Genomic DNA, 23,064 nt, shown 5'->3' on the forward strand with positions numbered 1-23,064 from the left:
CAATTACATTTGCCGACTCCACAATTAAGTTATTCATTGCGAACCCCAAAGGGGTCCACAAATAAATTGTTATACAATGTGACACTCTTTGTATTAAACACTATTTAGTATTTGTTCAATAAATATTACAATCACTTTATTATAAAAGTCCGTATGAACAATGTGTTTACATTAGTTTTAATACACTGAAATGTACCCTTGCGGGTACATTCGATTGTTTTGATTTATAACACTTGGGTATTATGATTCAACTGATAACAATACCTTTTACAATAACGCACGGATTATACCTGAACCTGATAAGGTACGAAGTGCACTGCACGGTAGCTCGAAGCGAACTGGAAATGGATTTGACATATAATTTTTAGTGCAAAAATGAAAGTACCAAAGTACTAAAGATTATGCCAATTGTAAATCAATAAGACCTTGTATTTACATAGGTTGATTTGTATACACTTTGAAAGTTCTAAAACTTTAAAAACGGTTATGAAAATACCAAAACCTCACCAAACAATAAATTTGCCACGTGTTAGGCTTTCCTAGTAGACTCATTTGCATTTGAAACCGCACGTGCCAAAATATACGAAATCTTAAATTTTCTTTTGGGGGTAGGTATATGTTGCATATTTAAAACTTCAATATGCAATGTTACCGAAGAAAAAGGTATGGAATTAAGTTCTTTAGGAACCGGTATACTTATACATAATATTTTTGTGTTTAGCAGTGACGGTACTAGAACCGTTGATTAAAATATTGATAGAGTAAAAATATACTCCAAATACACATAGTTCTATAAAATCCACTTTGATGCAGTGTGTGGAACATATAATTTATTTAATACATCAGCACTCAGTTTAGGAAGTTGGCATATAATTAAGTACATGTGCTTGTTGAAACAGCATTTTCTTTGGTATACAAAATAATAATATATACAAACCACATGCTTCTAAGTGAAAATAACCTTTACCCGGGATTGCTGCATCAATAAATTATGTATCACTTATACAGAAATTGTAACAATAAAATACATCACATGAAAGAAGTAGAAAAACTGTTTAGGCCGCCATCTATGAAACCTGTTTAGTTAGTTAAGGCCAATCATCATCACTACTTATAGGACCCTTAAGTTCTGAATATAAAAAAATTAAGATATTAGAATATAGATCCCTCAAATGCGATTGTTTGATACATGCTAAAATAAAATATATTTATGGGAAAACACAACGAAGCATCAGCCCTTACAAGTACCTTCTCGTAATAAGGACATGGAAAGCGATGCCTACTCCTTAAAGATAATTATTCATTTTATATGCAATTTGTTCATTTGATGAGATTTCAAATCGAAACGTAATCAAATAAAAATATTTAATTAAGGTTAAGGTGTTTAATTATTCTCCAACAAGGCGCTTAAAATCATTGAGCTTTTGAGACATAATAAGAAACACTGCAATACGTGTACGTATTGTGCGTGGACTATTATTCAAAATTTTAATTAATATTTATAATTCAACCACTTGTATCTTCATATTGTATCATAGGCCTATAAGATTACAAGGTGTTCAGCCTGATCGCAACTCTATCATCGTACGATTATTCATGAAAATCCCAAAAGAGTAAACCCTAGGTACTTTTTGTAAGAATGAAAATAATTCATAACTAAGTATTTTTATTACGATTACCCATGTGGCCCGTATTCGAAGTAGTACATATATAAATGCATATATAAAAGTACATATATAAAAGTATACATATATCAGTGTATATATATTATGACGTCCTTCGTATAAATGGCGCTTGGCGTCGCGAGGATTTTCAAGGTTCGCACGTGCCCCACGTGTTTGCCTTTCATTCCTCAATAATTCATGATTTTGTCTTAAAAGCTTTGTTTTTTTCGTTCTCATTTGGTGGCGTATGTGACCACTTGGGTAAAAGCTCAGTGCGCCAAGAAAAGTAGTATTCATAGTATATTTTATTTGAAGAGGATAGCAATGTTTGAGAAATTTGGGCTTATTGTAATTCATGATGACGAAAGTAGAGTAAAATGTAAACGTTGATCTGTTATATTAGTATAATATCATTAGTATAATTTGAAGATAATACAGAAATGATTTCCATAAGAAGAGCATTTCCATAGCAGAAAAGATGTTTTATAACTTTTGTAGTCGATTTCCCTTATGTGTTGTATATCCATCCATATTGATACTATCAAAATAAAAACAAAGCTAGTTTGATCCAAAATCAATTTAGTAATTTTTTAATTTTTAAATAATTTTATCAAATTGTCACCAAACCTGGTAGAGAACGTTTTTTATTAATGTATGTTACATTACATAGTATATTAGATCCAAGTGAAGTTTGATCCAAAATCGATTCAGTAATTTTTTAATTTTTAAATAATTTTATCAAATTGTCACCAAACCTGGTAGAGAACGTTTTTTTATTAATGTATGTTACATTACATAGTATATTAGATCCAAGTGAAGTTTGATCCAAAATCGATTCAGTAATTTTTTAATTTTTAAATAATTTTATCAAATTGTCACCAAACCTGGCAGAGAACGTTTTTTTATTAATGTATGTTACATTACATAGTATGTTATATACATAAAGTTATTGAAAAATCAAATGGTGTTTCGATATTAGTATCAGAAGCTTTATTATAATTTGTGGATTTTAATAAGCGACCTTAAATCGAGAAGTAACATATTATCAAAGTATCCTTTTAGCTTGTTCATGCACATAAAAATGGAAGAACATTTAAAACGACTTGGTATAGATATGAGCCTAATATTTACTTCCTCACTTGAAAAAAAATTATATTTTTTTATATTTATTTTATATTTTATTTCATTCACAAAGAACGAACTTACGATAATAATGCGACTTAAATAAAAATGATCCTTTATTCAGAAAATCATCACTGGTGATAATAAATAGGTCCAGTATTACAGTTCGAAAACGATGAAAGACCACTTCACAAACCTGTGAAGTATGAATTAACCAGCACAAACCACATTGAAAGCTTTGTATGCAAAATTGATTATTCCGTCAATTATTATTTTGCCATATTGGCAGTCAGTTTGGTGGACCACAAAGATTCATTCAGCTGCTTTCAAAGCACCAAACGATAAATTCTGATGTTTACCATCAACAATTACTAAAACTGAAAGCAATCAAATTTTTTGCTAAATTTGTCAAATCAAACCGGTGCACCAGCCTCGGACACCTTTGGCAACATGTTCGAAACTATTGGTGTTTGTTTGGGAAGTCATATTCCTCATACAGCCCTGATCTGGCACCACCTAATTACAGTAAATTTTAAAGGTTGCCAAATTTTTAGTATAGTGAAACAAATGAGGATCACCTTAACTCTCACTGAGTTCAGTTTTTTGCTGAGACGAATCTGACTTTGCATTGGCTCGAAATCATGCAGCTTCAAGGAGGTTAACAGAGGGTCTTGTATTTATTTTATAAATGATGTATTATAAAAAATGTATTTTATTTTATAAAACCAAATCTAAATTACTTAGTTGTCAATTGACAAAATAGGTAACAACATATTAAAGTAACATACAATATGAATTACAGAGCTCTTGCTAACCATTAAATTTTGGCTACGGCATCCCAAATGCCTACTCTTTCTGAAAGTCTGTTTGCAACTACACCATTACTTTAACCTAGATTTATTGAGAAAATGGATCATAAAAATTGCAATTCGCTCCTTTGATCATCGGATACACCGCTACATTGTATCTATAGGTAAATATAAACAGAAAGAAATTGATAGAGTCCCAAAACCGCATCAAGCACCACACACAAAAAGCCTAAACAATCCTATTACGTCAGCGTCTGGTCTGCGGATGACGTCAGAGCTTTTTCATGGACTGCGCGCGCAATTTGAAATTCGGCGATAGATTTTCCGAGTCGAAATTATTAATAAACTCCTTATAAATGCGAAAGAGCCGATAGAGATCGTACTTGCCAAATTATTTGCATACTCGATTACGTATACGCACTTCGTGGAGTCGAAGACTTCGCAAATAGAATGATTCATGATAATTTAATTCCATTGAAATATTTTTAGATTTGACATTCATCCATTGCAATATTTCATTGCGCTAAAGCTCGTACGCCAGTTTAATTTCATCAATATTTACTGAAATCAACGTAGAATATTATTCAGCGCACTTGATTTACAAAACAATATGTAGAGTTCAGTTATTTCTGATGCATGGTTCAAATGACTATGATATATTGAAGTATCAATTTCCAATTGTCAATGGTGGGAAATAGATTGATTCTTTATTACTAGTTGTTTTTCAAGCAAGTATTTGTAACACTGCAACTTTACAATGGCTTCTGAATAAAAAGAACAAAAACAGGAGAAACTTTAGGTTATTAAATTTGAACAGATTTTCGCTCATTTTCTAATCATTTTTCCAATGGCTCCTCGATAAAAAGAACAGAAACAGAAAAAACTTTAAGTTATCAAATTTGAACAGAATTTTGCTCATTTTCTAACCAGAGGCACTGGTAGAACATAGGCACTGGTTTGTTAAACGACCAATTTGAAGCATATTATTGACTTGAAAATGTATAAAAACTAAAGCAAAATTAAAAAATTCTTTCAAGAAAAAGAAACTAGATAAAGAACTGCTCTCTAATTAAATTTCATTAAGAAACTATTTGTCACGTTCTTTAGTAAATACCACGATAGGTACCTTCAGCAAAGTTAATACAAAGTATTTTTTATAGAAAATGCATTAGTGTTCTGAAATCTAGTAGATTGAAGGTCTTTTCATACATACATGGTCTGTTCAAAAAGTTTTCGTAATTTTCGTTTTTTCAAAAAAATATTTATTTATTCGTCTACATTAATGTGGTCCCCTTCAAAGTAGTCCCCCCCAGATATAATACACTTATGCCAGCGTTTTTTCCAATTTTCGAAGCACCCTTGATATTCACTTTTTGATATGTCCTTGAGCACTCTCAGCGATTTTCTTCAATCGAGGAAAACCGCCGTCCTTTCATGGGTCTCTTCAACTTTGGGAATAGGAAAAAGTCACACGGAGCCATATCTGGTGAATTTTTGCACTTTGCAACACTTTATTTCATTTTTTACGCAAAATTTAATACAAATTCTTTGACTTTTCAATTCTTCCATTGTAAAAATCGCCGAGCTCAGAAAAACACGTCCAACCTTTAGCGACTACCACAGACAAAGTAAACAGTGAATATAGCTGAAAATTTATCATACTTTGGGGCATGTATACCAACACAATAAAAAAAAAATTTTGACAATCAGACACTCCAGACCCGCGAAATTTAATTATTAGTAATTCCGGGTACTTTTTGAACAGACCTCGTATAATGCGTAGATAACATTAATGTATAGATAACTTATTTTAATTTTTATGTTTCGAAGTAAAGTAATTACTCTCTTCTTACACTTCTCCTTCAATAGAAATATTAATAGAAATTAGTTGATTGATGATGGTTTTAAGTAAATCACATCATTGTTTGTGAAAATCGATTTTATTTTAGTTATTACGACTTCGTTAATTACTTTTTTTGACTTTCTATTATAAATGAATGACTGATGAGTTGCGTTATTTTTTGCTGTAGAAGTCGCTCCGATTTTAGTAGAATGATTAAGACAAAGAACTAATTTAGATTCAATTAAAGTTGCTGAATAGAACAATTATTAGAATCAAAAATACTAGTCATATGTCCAAAAGCATTACAGACGTATCATTTTTATTAATTGTATATTACTTTATTGTTAGGTACCTTTAAAGTAGAATCAGTTTTAACAGTTAATATAAAACAGGACAACGTTTTCATAGAAAATCTTGAACAATATTTGCAATTTGTAAAACTGATGAAAATACATAGGTTCGCGGTTTTCTGTTAAATCCAAAACGACTTCAATTCTTGTGTATCAACTCTATTATTTTCAAGTTTTTAAGGTAACTAAGGAAATCCTCCAAGGAAAATGCCACTTACGCCTTATTATAATTCTTCTTCAATTACTCATATGGATATTTTGTGTAAAGTAACAAGCTGCATAAGTATCAATATTGATTTCACCTAATATTTGCAACTATTGCAAAACTACAATTCACCCAATGATTACACAAATAGATCGATTATTCATTGAAGTGTTGTGAATGACTCATCGGTGTATAAAAATATAGACAGCTTAAATAAATAGAAGAATAGATCTAAAAACACAAGTCATTCGAAACGTGTACATGGTTGAGGGAGTATTGACGTAAATATAGAAAATCGTGTTAGATGTTACGTGCAAACTTTGACGTCAAACGTTAAAACAGCTACTTAGCTCGATGTATGTGACTGAAAATGCCCATACTCTATATAAATATATTTATATTTAGACTTAAATATAGTGCACACGACAAATTTTTGCTAATATGATACCTGCGCTCTAAAATAGCTACGCCATTGATTGGATTATACTAAAAAAAATTATAAAAAAACGATGCAACATGCATTTTTGTTAATTTTTTTCTAGTTAAGTAGAGATCAGAATTTTATCCTCTCTGAGCCGAAGCTTGACTACACGATTTTTTGTAGAGCCCAACGATTAGTCTATCTCTATTTGATAAAGTTTAGTTATTAGAATTTCTCTAATACTGAGGAGTGATTTCTCTAATGATTTGTTAATTTGATACAGTAGAACCTGGAAAGGCGATTTTGACTTGGAAATATATTGCCATCTAAGTCTTTAAGACAAAAAAAATTGAAGTCACAATAATGAAATACTGTATTTACTTCTACAATATGAGAGTTTAGAATGCAAAGGATGCAGAAGATATAGTAAACGTTCATTTTATTATTCGAATAAAAAGGTGATTTGAAATATTAATTCAATATATTTAAAAAATACATTTTTTTCTATTCATTTTTCTAACATTAAAAAGTTATTGAAAACTTTATTGATGATGTATACTATATTGATTGGTAAATGTAATTTTGGATATACCCTGATGCACTTTATAGTCCTCAATATAGATATTTTCGAATTTCTTTGCTCACAAGGTCTCAAATGCTTCCAAATTGATAAAAAAATCTCTGAAAGTTTTAGCTATTTGATTTGATATTATTATTGACTTTAAGATAGTTCACAATTCAATCAAAGTTTATTATGGAAATAATATGGCATAAAAATGCATTTGTTTTTTAATATTTTATAACTTAGCGACAAGTGAATCAAAATTTCAAGACTAGCATTGTATTTGCTTATCTTGATCATAAATAAAAAAATTACAACAAAAAATGATATATTTCATGAAACAAGTATTTACATAGGAAGAAAAACCAAGAGACTTTGGTTGGAGTGCGGACTATCCTAGAGTTAATATTAAGAGCTAAAACTTTCAAAGAATTTTCTTTTAACAATTTGGAAGTATTTGAGCCCCTGGAGCAAGAAAACTTTAAAACATCCATATTAAGGACCACCATAATATATATATATATATATATATATTATTTTAATATACAATAATTAAATTATAAATTATTCATATAATGTGCTTTTGTTACCTATGAACTTTGATTTCCATTAAGAGCTTTTTCAGTGCGTAGCATTCGAAAGTCGTAAAATATATAACATCTCATAAAACAGTAAAGTATATTAAAAAAAACTGAACTTAACATGCATATATTTTATTATGTGTATATAAAAATCATGAGGATTGTTATATTCATTATATTAATACTAAAGAATATAAAGACATAAAAACGTGTGCGGTTCAGAAAATTTTCTGTTAATGGAAACGAAATTATACTCTGATAAATAAATATAAATAATGTGATGATTTTTATAAAATACTAGCAAACCGGGCGAACTCCGTTTCACCACCAGATGGTTTCATATTAAGTAACATTTCGTTTAGTGATTAAAAGATGAAGAAAAAATTGCCTGCTGTTGAAATTGAATAAAAATTTGCACAATACACGTGATTGATTTGATGGTTTTCAATTGAAATGTTAGAAAACAAAGAACTTATTTTTTTTACATTTTTTGCACGATTTCACAGTGAACACAATGTCGGTTTGTCACATGAAATTAACTGAGCAGAGAACAATGAGTAGCTGTCAAACAAATGAGTATCAGTCGAACAAAAAATATTAGTTTGTAGTACATGCTAAGTATCAGAGATGATGCTTTTTTCGCTTTTCTATTGATATTTTTCTTTAATTTTCTTTGCTATAAACCTCACGGAGCCCGAGACCTTTCCAACGAATGCAAAATCGTCGAAATCGGTTCGTGCGTTCTGGAGTTATATCGTCAGGAAGAAAACCCCGACTTATTTTTATATAATAGATGACATTTATGGCTGGTTTTATTGCTTTTAAAAATATTATGAAATATTAGGTAATGCTTCACGTTTTTAAAAATTCTCTAAAGTACAAATCTTTCAATATGCTGCATATGTCTAATTTGTTCAAGCAATAGAATAAATAGTGTGAATAATCAAATAAGTATCCCAACTACTCTGGTGTACCCTATCATCCCCAATAGGTTGATATTTACGTAGTCGTCTCGTGTGTCTATGACGTTCGTTTGTTGATGATCGCATAATTAGATTGCTGCCACTGTTTTAGCATTCCGTGTTATTTTCAGAAGTGCTGCTTTTTTTAATAGATATCGACTCAAAACATCATGAACTTTAACACGATTAGAGTATCTATTTCGGATGTATACTATGTTGAATTATTATCTGAAATATAAATTTCAGATAATAATTACATTTCTTGTACTCTACATCAGTAGAGTAAGAAAAAAGAGAAGTATCCATATAGAGTTTCAGAGTAAGGAGAAATTGTTGATGATGATGAACGTTTTTGGTAATTGTTCAATAAAATTAAGTGAAATTTAACTTTTGCAATTTATTTATATTCGATCAGCAGTAAGTTACTGGGATTACTGGGAACATACTCTATTTGTTTATATAAAAAAAAATGACGAAAAAATACAAAATACCATTATATCCTTGGTAGTATTTATATTTATATTGTGTCTATCGATAATATAAATTTCTATTTTTATTTACATTTCGTTTTCATGAACTAAACGCGTCGTAGTCACAACATGGTGCTACTTGAAATTGATTTTATGGCGTTACAAATAAACTCACATTTTACAATCTCGTCCTGGACCTGAACTCAAGAATTTCCTGGTTATGTATCGCCGCAGTTCAAATCATGTGCGTTTCAGAGCTATTTATGAAGAACATATTTATTTACCAGGGCTAGGGAAAGCTAACTTGATATGTTAGTTAAGAAATACGTTTTATAATTGCATTATTTAATTAGAAAATACATTTTCAATTTATAGTAATTTTTATTTAATTATATTTGCGTATTATCTTTACTAGACTTCTAATGCAGAAACCGCAGTTCTTAAAGTGGGCCGAAAATCATGATTCGAAACATTCAAAAATTATATCAATTTTCAGCAGGAAATACATACCGCAATTTTTATCGTGAATTGAAATTTTGATTGCTACATTTGTAGTGTAAATAAATTCTGTAAAATGTTTTTGGCGTACTATTTATATCACAAGGTATTTTGATAACCTAATATCTCTTAATTTTAGAAGCATTTTATTATTTGCTTTACTGTTTAGATATTTTCCCATTCTTTGCAGAAATATATATTAGAAGATATCAAATTTTGTCGGTTTTTGAAATCGGTTTTCATGGCATTTGTACAAACTCAACAGTGATGGTCAAGAAACGAAGGGTTTGCTATATAACCAAATTATGAAAATTTTAGTAAATGCCATTTTGTCAGATTCAAGACTCAATTTTTTGATAAAAACGAGTACATACTGATAGATAAAAAGTCAAAATTAAGGATACGACGAGTACTAATAAATAAATAAGTCAAACTTAAGATGAAACTATGGTAGTTCTCTAGTACTCTAGTAACTAGACCTTTTGGTAGCTTCAAAACTAACAAACATTCAATGTCATTTCGAATTTTATACTACTCAACAACTTTTCAGAATGATAAGTCGTTGATAGGTTTTTTATTTAGTATATGAACTTATTTGACAAAGATTTTTTTTTGTATAATATTTAAATAGGAAGTTTTGTAACATTATAATCTAAAATTTGGGTTTGTAGGGTTGCCTGGGTACAACAGTGCGACTTCTTTGATTCAGCACGAATTTTTTTAATATATTAGTTATCTGGTAGAAAAGAAAATTAAATCACAATTTGAATATTAGTCTATGTGATAATTCTGAAATACTGTCCCTAAATGCGACAGATTAGTTATGAAATCCAGCTGACTCAATGCAATAATGGAAACTTATTCGAACAAACATACTTCAACTTTTGGGCCCCATTTCAAAATCAGTAAAGTTTAGATGTTATGGCGACTGTCACTGTCTAATTATAAGGGGGCGTCTATTAATCACATGAGCCAAAAAGGGGAGGAGGGTTCAATAAAAAACCACGAAATATCACATATCACGTGTATTTATTTTTTACCTTAAAAAAATCTAAAATTTTTCAAAAAAAAATTTGATTTTTATGGGTATTAAAAATACACGTGATGTTGTGCGGGGGAGGGAGGGGGTATTTTCAAATATCACCACGTATCAGCAATGGGGAGGGGGGGTCTAAAAATACTTAGAAAGCGCTCATGTGATTAATGAACGCCCCCTAAGGAAAAACATGTGCTAAACAACTTTATTTATTGTTATTGTTGAATAAATTTGGATTTTGTCTGATTTTTTAAAATGAGTGTTTCTTTGCCGAGTCTGTTTTGTGTATCACGAAGAACGAAGTAGTGTTTTCTTTAAATTTTCTTGAGGTTAACCACTTAACTTAAAATGACTATAAAACACAAAATTATTTTTATTATTGTGATAAACCGTACACTATGAGGGAAAATAGTCACAAAAGCCGCGCCAACTTGAACAACTTTGGCCCGACATTTTCGGATCTAAATTGTAAGTTAAGGGGTTAATCATTTTCTTCCTCACAAATCTTAGTTAATATTACAACTAAATTTCATATTACCAGCCCTAGTGGATGATCGTATTAATTCGCGTGACCTCGGAGCTCCAAGTCTAGGATAAGATTATTTCGAGGCATCGCGCCGTGAAGGTATAGGACGCTCCGTAGGCGCAGCGAGAGGCGCTTTCAATGCCAACTGTCGTTCGCGTTCTCGGCCGATTTACGTTTGCGTATGGCGTAGCCTCGGCGGGCGGTCGGATCGAACAGAGTTCATTGTCACACGCACAAAAGGAAAACTGATCCGATAATGAAAATACATACCGATGCTGAGCCAAGGAAAATATACATTTTATTCAACACAAAAGGTCGGGATTTAAACGCCGTGGGCGATGACTTGGGATGTCAAAGAAGGAAGATGACGTAGCGGGGAGTATTGTAGCGTGTCATTGGAAAAGTGTACTAAATGTATTTTACTTCTATAGGTTTCATTGGGTTGTACTGTATCAGGTTCACGAGAATGTAATTTCTGGTTATTCTAACTTGGTAGGAGCTTAGAAAAGGATTAACCATTGGTCATTAAACTCTGAACGAATCTGAGAACAAGGTCCTCAGAAAAATACTGGAGGCTCCCAGATATGTACCTAATTGACTTGTACATCAAGACTGCAACATATACACAAAAGCGTAAGAAATTAGTAGATTCGCAGCAAAATATAAGTCAAGATTGGAGAACCTTTTAAATGAACTCGCAAAGAACCTACTCTCTGCTAACACTATCAGGAGACTAAGAATATTAGATTCATTAGAACTAGTATAGTAATATATTTAGTATATTACATGTAATTATTTTCTGTACATCTTATGAAATACTACCAATGGGTAGTATTTTAAAATTTTATCTATTATTTTAGTCACAACAATTACTGCCTTTTAGGCAGTTGTAGATTGATGAAAAAAAAAACTCAACGATGTGGTGAGAAAGCTCAGTTAGTAGCAAGCCCGACTTACACCTCGGATCGACCCTTAGCAATAACATAGAATTTGAAATATTGAGTTAAGATTTAATATAATTTGAATTGTTGATTTGAAATTGCATAGAAATAGAAGTAAGTGGTAGAATTTCAAACTGATAATTTGAAATGGAATAGAATTTGTATTGTTGAGTTGAATTTGAATATAATTGGAAGTAAAAAGAAAAGCAAGATTAGAATTGGGAAAGGTCAGATTTAAAAGAAGAATGAAGGAATCAGTTGTAAAGGGGAAAAAAGTACATGCACATAAAATAAGAATGAATAGAATAGGTTTTAAATAAAAGTATAGAATATAATATAAAAAATATAGAATATAGAATATTATATAAATAAATTAGAAGTAAAAAAAGCTAGATTATAATTGAGGAAGATCAGATTTAAAAGAAGAATGCAGGAATCAGTTGTATATGGGGAACAAAAGATCATGGATATAAATGAAGAAAAAGAGCAGAATGAATATAGAATAGGTTATAAATAAAAGTATAGAATATAATATATTAAATGTAGAATATAGAATATAATATAATTGAATTAGAAGTGCAAAGAAAAGCTAGATTAGAATTGGGGAAGATCAAATTTAAAAAAAGAATGAAGGAATCAGTTGTAAAGGGGAAAAAAGAACATGGATATAAAAGAAAAATGAATAGAATGTTATAAATAAAAGTATAAAATATAATATAAATATACAATATAGAATATAATATAATTAAATAAGAAGTAAAAGATTAGATTAGAATTGGGAAAGATCAGATTTAAAAGAAGAATGAAGGAATCAGTTGTAAAGGGGGAACAAAAGAACATGGATATAAATGAAGAAAAAGAGCAGAATGAATATAAAATAGGTTATAAATAAAAGTATAGAATATAATATAATAAATATAGAATATAGAATATAATATAATTAAATTAGAAGTGAAAAGAAAAGCTAGATTAGAATTGGGGAAGATCAGATTTGAATGAAGAATGAAGGAATCAGTTGTAAAGGGAAAAAAGTACATGGATATAAAAGAAGAATGAATAGCATAGGTTATACATAAAAGTATAGAATATAATATAATAAATATAGAATATATTATATAATATAAATAAATTAGAAGTAAAAAGAAAAGCTAGATTATAATTGGAGAAGATCAGATTTAAAAGAAGAATGAAGGAATCAGTTGTGAAGGGGAAAAAAGAACATGGATATAAATGAAGAAAAAAAGAAGAATGGATAGAATAGGTTATAAATAAAAAGATAGTATATAATATAATATAATGAATAAATAGTAAGATGAAAAGCAAGATTACAATTGGGGAAGATCAGATTCAAGTGATAATCAGTTATGAAGAAATCAGTTGTATTAAGCAAAAAAAGAGCACGGGGTATAATAGGATAAAAATGAAAAGATAGTATAGAACATAAAAATGAAACATTCAAGCTCAAGAAAACTCAACAATCTTGCGCATTGTCATTCGACAATTAGGCGTACCAACTTATTCTTTTATTGTAACTTTAACTTCTGTTCGTGCAACTCTGGTGTAGCTTTTATATAAAAATTTTTGTCCTTATATTCTAGAAATTAGTTTTGGCATCGAAGTACTCAGTACAATCTTCAACGTCTTTCTTCTTTTTTCTTATACAGTAAAATGCTGTTAATCATGAAAAATTATAAAACTATTGCTAAAAACGTATAAACTTTTGCACATACTTGAAACATCAGCTTTGAAGGTTTATAGAAATATAAAAAGTTGCTTGATTATGAAAAACTAATTGATTTTACATTTTATTTATTGGTTCTAGTACTAATATACTGCTTGGTAGGGTTCATGATATATTTCTAATTGCATTTTATTGGTTACTTTGAAGAAATTATATCAAATATTGTAATATTCAATTCCAACCTATTTATTTCAGAATAGAACAATATCAAACTTAATTTTGTCTAGAATGAAAGCTTCGACTTCATCCAGCTTTTATAAGCCAATATAAAAATGTATAAAAAAATATTGATGCAAAACTTGAATATTGTAATATTCAATTCCAAACTATTTAATTCAGAATAGAATTTTATCAAACTTAATTTTGTCTAGAATGAAAGCTTTGACTTCATCATGCTTTTATATCCAACATAAAAATTTATAAAAAAAACTATTGATTTAAAAGATGATTTAATCATCTTAAGCACAAAAGTTCATGATGCAAATGTCTAAATTCGTAATTGATCGAATATATACATTAAACCATTCAACGCTTACAATTAGACGACGCTTAATGTGCTTTCAAGGTGTTTCATTAGTAAATAAATGAAAATGTAACAAAAACAAGGCAGTAATTGAGGTATAAAATTAAAACGATGGAATACATTCGAAGCAATCAAATTGTAATGTGAACATACATTTTTAATTGAGGAACATCAAATTGTATCAAGTAGATTTTTTTGGCATTTTGCAAATGAGTCTAACTACCTAACAAAAACTAACTCTTCCACTCATTGTTAGTTGAACAGTTATTTTTACGACAACCCATTAAAGTACAATACAATTTTTATTTTTCAGTTTGTTTCTATATAATTGCTAAATCCTTTCATTTATGCGTTATTAAATAACATAATTGAGTTACAATTAAAGCAACTACTATACAAACTGCTAACGGGATTCATTAACATCCTTCATAACTTTCCTATCGTTACCAACTAATATTGAATTACCAGCAAAATAATTATTATTTGATACTCGAGGGCATAATTTAATTTAGAAAATTATGATGAAATACAGTTATTATACTACAAGTTGGTAATATTAAGATGAAGTAATAAATATATATATATATATATATATATATATATATATATATATTAGATCCTAAGCATGATCCTGGTCATAAGATGTTAAACTTTTCCATATGGTTTAACTTTTTTTTTATTAACTTTTAGTATTTTAAAAATATGTATATAATATGTAATTTGCAAACTAGAAAATTTATAGATAAGCGAAAAATTCTGAAACTATGGCTCAAAATCCTATCTGTGAAAAGATTCGAAGCCCTATATGTAATACAGCTTAATGAATATTTTTAACAATAAATGCGACTAATGTGTTCTTTATAAATATTTCATTTAATTTTTTTTGAATGTAGAACTGATTTCAACGCAGTTTGTATAGAAACTCGAGCAGTTCGTATCTTCCTCTACTCTAGACATTTTATATCTATTTCCGAACACTATGAAAACAAACTTACTAGTTTTTCGAACATGATCAAACTATATGGTCATGAACTACGGAGAAACTGACTGAAACAAAGTCCGGTCCAAAAAGAAAAGAATCAAGTTTGGTCATTGCAAAAGTACTAAAAACTCTTTTAGAAAACTTTAAGGAAAATCCTTTCGTCTGGGAAAATGTTGGATATGACCGCTTACTCGTACGAGGATCGGTAAAACATACATTTTAGAAGTTGTTTTGTGTACAAAATAATCTGACTTAGTTCAGAAAAAAAGTCTGTTTTTAATATAAGTCCTGCATAAAAATATTAGTTGTGATGAGACGGAAACAAAATTCTGAGTTTCATATTGTTAACTTAAACAGTATTAATAATGTTAACTTCGTTCGTCTCTAATTGCTCGTTTATTGTCTCTAACTACACTCTCTACAATATTCATCTCTAGTTGAGGAAAAATACCAAAGTGTGGACAAATAGACAATGAATAACAAGAATAAAATAGTAGATTATTTTATGCAAAATTTTGAAATCATTATCGTTTCTGTTCTATTAATGTTTTTCTAATATAAAGTAATTTGTCCGATAAATCCTATGGATAAAGCCTAAGCATCTTTACATGAAACTTAATACGAAATAATTTTCTTTTTGCAAAATTAGGTTGTTGTAGATAATGATGAAAATCTCAGACTTCACAACAACGTAATTTTGCTTGAAACAAATCATTAGAGAAAAATATTACTGCGTAATTGAAAATTGAAACTAAGATGATGCTCAAGCATCCAAGACTTTTATAAAAAAAAATAATGATGGAAAAAGAAAAATACATTTAGTGTCTTAATTGAATTAATTGAATGAAAGCTTAATAATATTTTTAATGAAAAGTTTTACAATAAAACTATTAATTATATTAAATCGTAGTTTTTAGTGATACTATGGAATTATATCAATTAGTGTTTGTCGGTTTTCAAAAACCGGTTTTTTGACGAAAATTATGGAATTCGAAAACCGTTTTTTTAGTGGAAAAAGCCGGTTTTCACTGTATAAATGGAACATAACAAATATAGCCAAATATAAAAGATAGTAGCAAGCTAGCAAGCGTTTTGATTCGTGGAATCATATCGGTTCAATAGTATTTTGAATCGGTTTTCGGGTAAAATTTAATTTCGAAAACCGGTTTTTGTATAAACCATATAATATTGTCAAACGTGATCTTTAATGTAGCATCATAATTATTTGCCAGTAGAATCGCACTAATACGACACTATTAAAAACCAGAGGGTGTCGGATTAGTGAAAAGTTCGGATTACTAGATTATAGTTTAAAAACCATCAGATATTTGAAATAAAGGAAAAATTTCTAGCTGATTTCCACAAAGTTGTGGAGCGCTTTGATGGCGGGGGTATCGGATTATTGGAGTTATCGGACTGTCAAAGTTTCGGATTAGCAAAATTATACTGTCCACAAAGTTTAGAGCTGAATATAACCTTGATTATGCACTCATTGTCAGCACTCAAGTAACACAATTTTTGATGACATATATAAAATAGTCAAAGATAACTACGACTAGTGGTGTATGGCATCGTGCCTCAAGGCAAATTGCTGTAACTTCCTGTACCAAAAATATTTATTTTCTTAAAAAAAAGGATTAAATTTTTTTCAAACTTTGAAAAAATTAGATTCTTGAGAAATTTTTAATATTTGAAAAAAAAATTACTTTTTTTGGAAAAAAGACTTTTCGACGGACAAACCATGTTACGGAGTTCATATAAATATAAACAAAATTTATACATACGATTAAATTTACAATTATTCTTCATCTTGTCAATACAAGTAAAATGTTTTGGCACTTTTTGCCCCGTATCTTCGAAACGGCTAGACTTGCCTTTACCAAAAACTAATCCGCACGTCTTCTTATCAATAGAAATCCAATGTTTTTTGAAAAATTGAAATCGGTTGAACTGTGTTCCCGAAATCGTCGACAAAAATTTGTATCCGCACACACACAAACGCCCATACATCCATTTTTTTCTAAGGTATGCCAAAATGTTTAGAAAACTCTGAAACGTTTTTGCGATTACCATAACTTACCCTACGGGAAGTTGAAAATGCATTTTGTTGGTAGAAAATTATGATTCCATATATTGAAAATAAATTGCAAGAAAAAGTTCGAAGTTTTATAGTCATGTTTTCCCCAACTTCTCTTATTATTACCTCTTCCTTATCTCTTCCAAATTTGAATAATAAAAACTACTGTTAGCACATGGCCGATTTCGCATAACGGTCTAAAACTTTTAGGAAAGTTTCCCATTACGCACACCGACACGAATTTCATAGTCGCTAATGATCCAACTTCTTACGACACTTTGGAGGGAATATCATTCCAGAGGCCGTCTGCTCACAAACTTTGATAAAAAGAAAAATATTAAATTTTGGAAGTGCGAAAACACGAATTCAAGGTATTATTATATTTTAGCACGTTTTCTAGAGATTATAATGTGTTTTCAGATCGTGAAGAACCTAAAAGTTTCGAAAGTAATAAACTAGAAAATTATTTTCTTGTGAGGAAAGAATGGTGACATGATTTTAAAGTTGATTGTGTCTGTATAACTTAAAAAACTCATTATGTCTATATAACTCAGTTTTTTATATTTTTAATATTTTTTTATGTATCATTAGAATAAAGCAGATTTTAATTAAATCAAGATGAAATATCGTGATTAAAAATACCGCAGACGTAATAAGAAGCAATTGTACGCTTTTGAATGTTATCATATTCATTTTGTGACAACAAAAGATTTTATCTCATTTCTCGCCCGATAAGAGATGCGTTTAATGTTTAAAATTAGCATTTAGAAGATGTAGGAGTCGTTCGTGGGCGACTTCTAAATAGCTGGCAATGAGATGTTTAACACCTCGGATTATATTTTATATTGACTCTAATTCTGGTTTTATTGCCTTTTCAATATATTTATATATACATGATTATTTATTTATTTGAAATAAATAAATGTATTTACAACATTTAACATATACGCATAATTTAAAAAAATACTATTCAAGAACCTATTGGACCACTGTAATATTCAAAATACTAATTCAGTCAACTATTTTTAAGAATCAACACTTAGGAAATTAAATAATCAATAATAAGTTTTACGTTATAACGACCATGAAGGTGCAATTGAAATCACAACCGAGCATGAAGAATATGGCAATTAATTTCTTGTACTAATAGAAGTTACCAAAATTTTTTTTTTGACTATAAAAATTCTTCATCTCTTTGCAACAATTTCGGATGCAGAATGTAGATCAACTTTTGATAAAATTTCTTACTCATATTCTGTTCCATAGTATTTTAACAGTTAAGCGTTAATTAAAATATAGGATATAATAATTTTCGGTGACCATCAAAATCTTCTGGAGTTTGTGTAGGTTCATAATTTACTTGTTCTACAACATTTCTTTATATTAGCTAATTCATTCTTCATTGAGATTCTTTTCTCTTCTTTTCAGATTGTGAATCCCTCATCCGAAAAATGCTCGTATTAGAACCATCGCGTCGCTACACGGCCGAACAAATCAGGAAGCACAGATGGCTCCAGCAGCACCAGTACAATGATCCTCAGTATTCAAGTGCTGGTGATTTATCAGCAGCAGCTCAGGCCAACATCAGGCCCAATAGTCAGTGCGCAGAACCAAATGAACAAATTTTACGACTGATGCAAAGCTTAGGAATTGACCAAGCAAAAACCAAAGAGGTCAGTAGATGAATTTTAATTTAGTTTAATTTTAGTTCAATAACTTAATGTCTACATTGATTATTAAAAAACATCAAAATTATTATTTTCAGAGTCTGAAACTTAATAGTTATGATCATCACGCAGCAATATATTTATTACTTTTGGAAAGGCTTCGCCAGCAACGATCATTGTCATGTGATAGTCGGCCTCATAGTCCATTAGCTCAAGGAGGTGTGTTAATTATGATATTTGGTATTAATCAAAATCCAAGTGAAATTAGCTAAGGTATAAAAGTAATTTATTTTATAGGAGTGGGTAGTAGATCTCATTCGCCAACGCAGTCCTACGTACTTCAGCAACAATTTGGAAGCACATCCACTGAGCGTTCTAAATCGAATGACTCGGCCCACCAGCTTCAAATTATGTTAGGAACTAATGCTAATTTATCTGGAGATAATAAAACTGGTGAAACTAGAAGGCCGTCATCAGTTGCCGAACAAGCGATGAGAAGGACTCCTGCTGGAAGTGTTGATGCTTCACCTGTCAGGTACGGAATTTTAGAAGTTCTTAGTCCTAAGAATTCTATAAAATATTTTATAGCTTTGGTTTATGATAATACAACTTTGAATAATTTAAAATTCCAGGTTATCTTCTGAACATCAAAGTCCACGACATCAAGTTCATTCTCCCCATTTAAGTAGAGCTGCTCAGCACGCTAGTTTAGGGGATTATCACCTTCACCATCAACAAAATCAACAGTCATCAAATCAGCAACACCAGTCCGCAAATCAACAGTATAATACTAGGCCATCGCCAGTGCAGAATACTTCTGCTGATAGTTCTACAAGACTGCCTTTATTGACATCAAATAGCTTCGATTCCAAGACAAGAAGATTATGTAGCAGTGGCACTGATGGCAAAATAAGTTGTAATATGAACTCAGGTTATACAATGAGCGCGGAAGCTGCAAAATTATTGGTCACCCTAAGGCAAAGTCCTTTACCGCTCACAACACCGCCTTTTAGAGATTATATGAACCACATACAGGTAAAAATGATTTTTATTTACTTATTATTATAGAAAAAAAATGTTAAGGAATTTATTTGATAATGAGTCTGATCTGGTACTTTTTTCAGGCCTACGCATTTCTCCAGAACGCGGGTCAAGATTTGGTTAATCCAACTTCTTCACCGCAACATAGCAGTAGTCGCTCACACAAATCATCAGACTTTCATCAGCAATGTTCTTCATCAACTGATGAAGGCTGTGAAACTGATATGGAGGACCAAGAACGAGGCAATCAGGCAAATAATAATCATCACTCAAGTGGTTGCCATCAACAAGGACACCATGGTCACGGTAAGGATTGTAGTAAATCCTGTCGACTGTCGACTAAGTTGTTTAAATTATCAGTTTTGATTGTGTAAACTATGACATAACTAATAAGCCAATAATTTTAGGTTCCACTTGCGGCGTGCATAGGTTAAGTTCATATGCGAGTTCAAGTTCCAGTAGTGGAGTCGCCGTTGGCTATCATTCAAAATCTTTGAGCTGTGATTCTGCATCGTCGAGGAGTACATTATCAGCATTTGACAGTTTGGAAAGACGATTGTCTAGTGATTGTCCAGGTAAAATAAAAACATTTGGAGTTTAGATGAAGTTAGGTTTGTTATTCTTTTTGAAAAAAAGGGCGGTTATCATATTCCTCTCATGGTTAGTTCAGAAAACTCTTACCACAGATGTGGTTTGAAGTTTTATTTTTTTCTTATATAATTGTATAGCTGTGGTTGCTGCTCTTAAATAAATTGATTACTATTTTCATTATCCAGGTGATTGTCCCAGCGAATTAGCTGGTTCGCTGCCAAGTTGTGCGTCTAATCCGGCGATAAACGAAAGCGGCAGCAGTACGACAACCTGCGGTTCACCATGTCCGTCAGGCGCACGCAGCAAAATCCGTCCAATGAGTGCTGCCGGAGGTGCAAACACCGCATCAAGTCGAAATAGTTCATGTAATCGCTCTGGAATGGCCAGGAGAGCCACCACCAGAGTTGGCGGTTCTAGGGCATATCTATCAAGAAGTCCAGTAGATTTCAGAGAAGGCCGACGTGCTAGTGATGGACTGGTGAGATTCGGATGTAATGGTTACTTATTTTATTTTTATTTCTTTATGATTGTAATTTCAGATTTATTTGCATTCTTTGTACTTTAATTTTCATCCTTGTTTTTATCTTTTCTTTTGAAGATGCTTGGTTCTTCTATATATGCGATTTTATTGTCATCTTTTGAAATAATTTTCAATAAATTTATATTACTTAATTAAATACTTAGTTTACCTATTAATAATTTAACTTGAGTAAACAAGTATCATTTTTTCTTTAATTAGAGTCTTGTTAAATGAATTTTATAGGTGGCCCAAAAAGTGACTTCACAAACGGACCGCACGAATATCGCGTTCGATAGCAGACGCTTGAACGAAGCATGCAAAACACGAGGAGTATTTGAACTGCACTTGGTGCAAAGAGAAGCCAAAATGCTGAAAACCCAATACCAAACATCTGTAACTCTCGATGAAATGAACCAAAGACAAATGCAACATGATCAATTCGCTTCTCTTGGATGTAGCCCTGAGAGTAAGTCATAAACAATGATAGCTTTTTAATAGAATTATTCTTCTTAGTAATTTCATGCTTATGGATCGTAATAATTTATTATCAGGTTTTGCTTATGTGGGCTGCGGTAATTCTGGTCAAAGTACGAATCCACAAGAAGCTGGCAACCTTGACATCAAGTCACCTCTTCAACAACAGTTGATGCAACATCGTCTTCTGCAGCAAAAACGTCAAATTTTACAAAAGCAATGTGCACTATCCAATACTTCCGGAGAAATGATCATACCACCAGGTAATAAGCGCAGATAAAAGCTTCTGATACTTAGAAATATCTATATTATAACCGTTTATTGCCAATTACCTATTTATAAAAATTGTGCAAATTTTTAGATACTATTTTTTTACTAATCAGGATTACATCAAATGACGGCGCTAACTCGTAGACAAATGTTGCGTCAACAAAGCTATAAAATGGCCCAACAAACCCAAATACTTCCTCCGCTACCCTTGGCTGAACTTGGTGAAAGCTACATCGAAGAAACGGGTCCTTGTGCATCAAATAACGCCGAAATCCAGCACCAGGAAAGGCTTTTGGCGCAAGAAAAGTATCAAGAAAGACTTGCTGCACAGCAAGATCGATTGCACCCTTTGCAGCAATCTGACAGACACATGTCTAAAGAAAATTTTCTACCTCAGGATACAGAAAAGTATCTATCTCTGCAACAGAGTCCGCAAAGAAGTTGTAATTCTGCTGCCAGCCAATTGGCGAAGCAAGAATGGACAAACTTGACGAGCACTATGCAAAATGCTTGCCATATTAATGATTTAATGGGTAGTCAAGAGTGCGCTCATATTGCTGCAGGATCGGGTAGTGGAAGACTCCAAAGTCAGTGGTCCAGCAGTGGCCATCATCTACACCAGCCACAATGGCTTCAATCCGCGCCAATACATCAGCAATGTTATCAGGTATATGGTTTTCACGAGTGATTTACAATTTTATTTATGCTTGATCTGTAGATTTTTATCGCATTATTTCATGTTTATTATTATTTTGTGTATTTTTTATTTCCTAAATTTTAAGTTTTCAAAATGGTAAAACTAATCAACAAAGACTAGCTTAAATTTAGGAAATAAAAGATTATATTAAAACTGATCTAGATGAGAGAATAAAATATCAAGCTATATTTCTGGATCACACTTGTGGTCCAGACACAATTTTAATATTAAATTAAATTATTAAAAATTTTGATTAAAATATAATTTTTGATAAGTTTAATATTAATTACAAACAGCGCAACAATTTGATCGATCAAAATACCATGTGATTAAATGAATTTATTGTCATTTATTGGAATTTAATTTGCAGATTTAATTCACATATTTGGCCTATATAAATACGAAATTTGAAGTAAAATAATTTTTCAAAAATCTCATCTAAATTAAAGATAAAGTTATGAGTTTCTTTAGGTGTAACAAAATTTAGAGTC

General features: G+C 30.8%; 1 protein-coding gene across 1 annotated transcript in view; it reads left to right on the forward strand.

Annotated features, from left to right (window-relative positions):
- LOC113385398 (serine/threonine-protein kinase par-1-like) overlaps nucleotides 1-22,611 on the forward strand; it is a 40,046-nt gene extending 17,435 nt beyond the window's left edge. The window contains exons 5-14 of the mRNA XM_026623245.1: nucleotides 18,742-18,986; nucleotides 19,079-19,199; nucleotides 19,278-19,515; nucleotides 19,613-20,015; nucleotides 20,105-20,327; nucleotides 20,429-20,596; nucleotides 20,798-21,090; nucleotides 21,376-21,598; nucleotides 21,684-21,869; nucleotides 21,990-22,611. Coding sequence (XP_026479030.1) covers nucleotides 18,742-18,986; nucleotides 19,079-19,199; nucleotides 19,278-19,515; nucleotides 19,613-20,015; nucleotides 20,105-20,327; nucleotides 20,429-20,596; nucleotides 20,798-21,090; nucleotides 21,376-21,598; nucleotides 21,684-21,869; nucleotides 21,990-22,564 — 2,675 coding nt within the window. The 3' untranslated portion in view covers nucleotides 22,565-22,611. The remainder of the gene's footprint in view (nucleotides 1-18,741; nucleotides 18,987-19,078; nucleotides 19,200-19,277; nucleotides 19,516-19,612; nucleotides 20,016-20,104; nucleotides 20,328-20,428; nucleotides 20,597-20,797; nucleotides 21,091-21,375; nucleotides 21,599-21,683; nucleotides 21,870-21,989) is intronic.
- The last annotated feature ends 453 nt before the right edge of the window (nucleotides 22,612-23,064 follow it).

The sequence above is a fragment of the Ctenocephalides felis genome, unplaced genomic scaffold (genome assembly GCF_003426905.1).
Source record: "Ctenocephalides felis isolate EL2017-DRISC unplaced genomic scaffold, ASM342690v1 CF-g0.4_SCAFFOLD_03571, whole genome shotgun sequence".
NCBI classification, from domain to species: domain Eukaryota; kingdom Metazoa; phylum Arthropoda; class Insecta; order Siphonaptera; family Pulicidae; genus Ctenocephalides; species Ctenocephalides felis.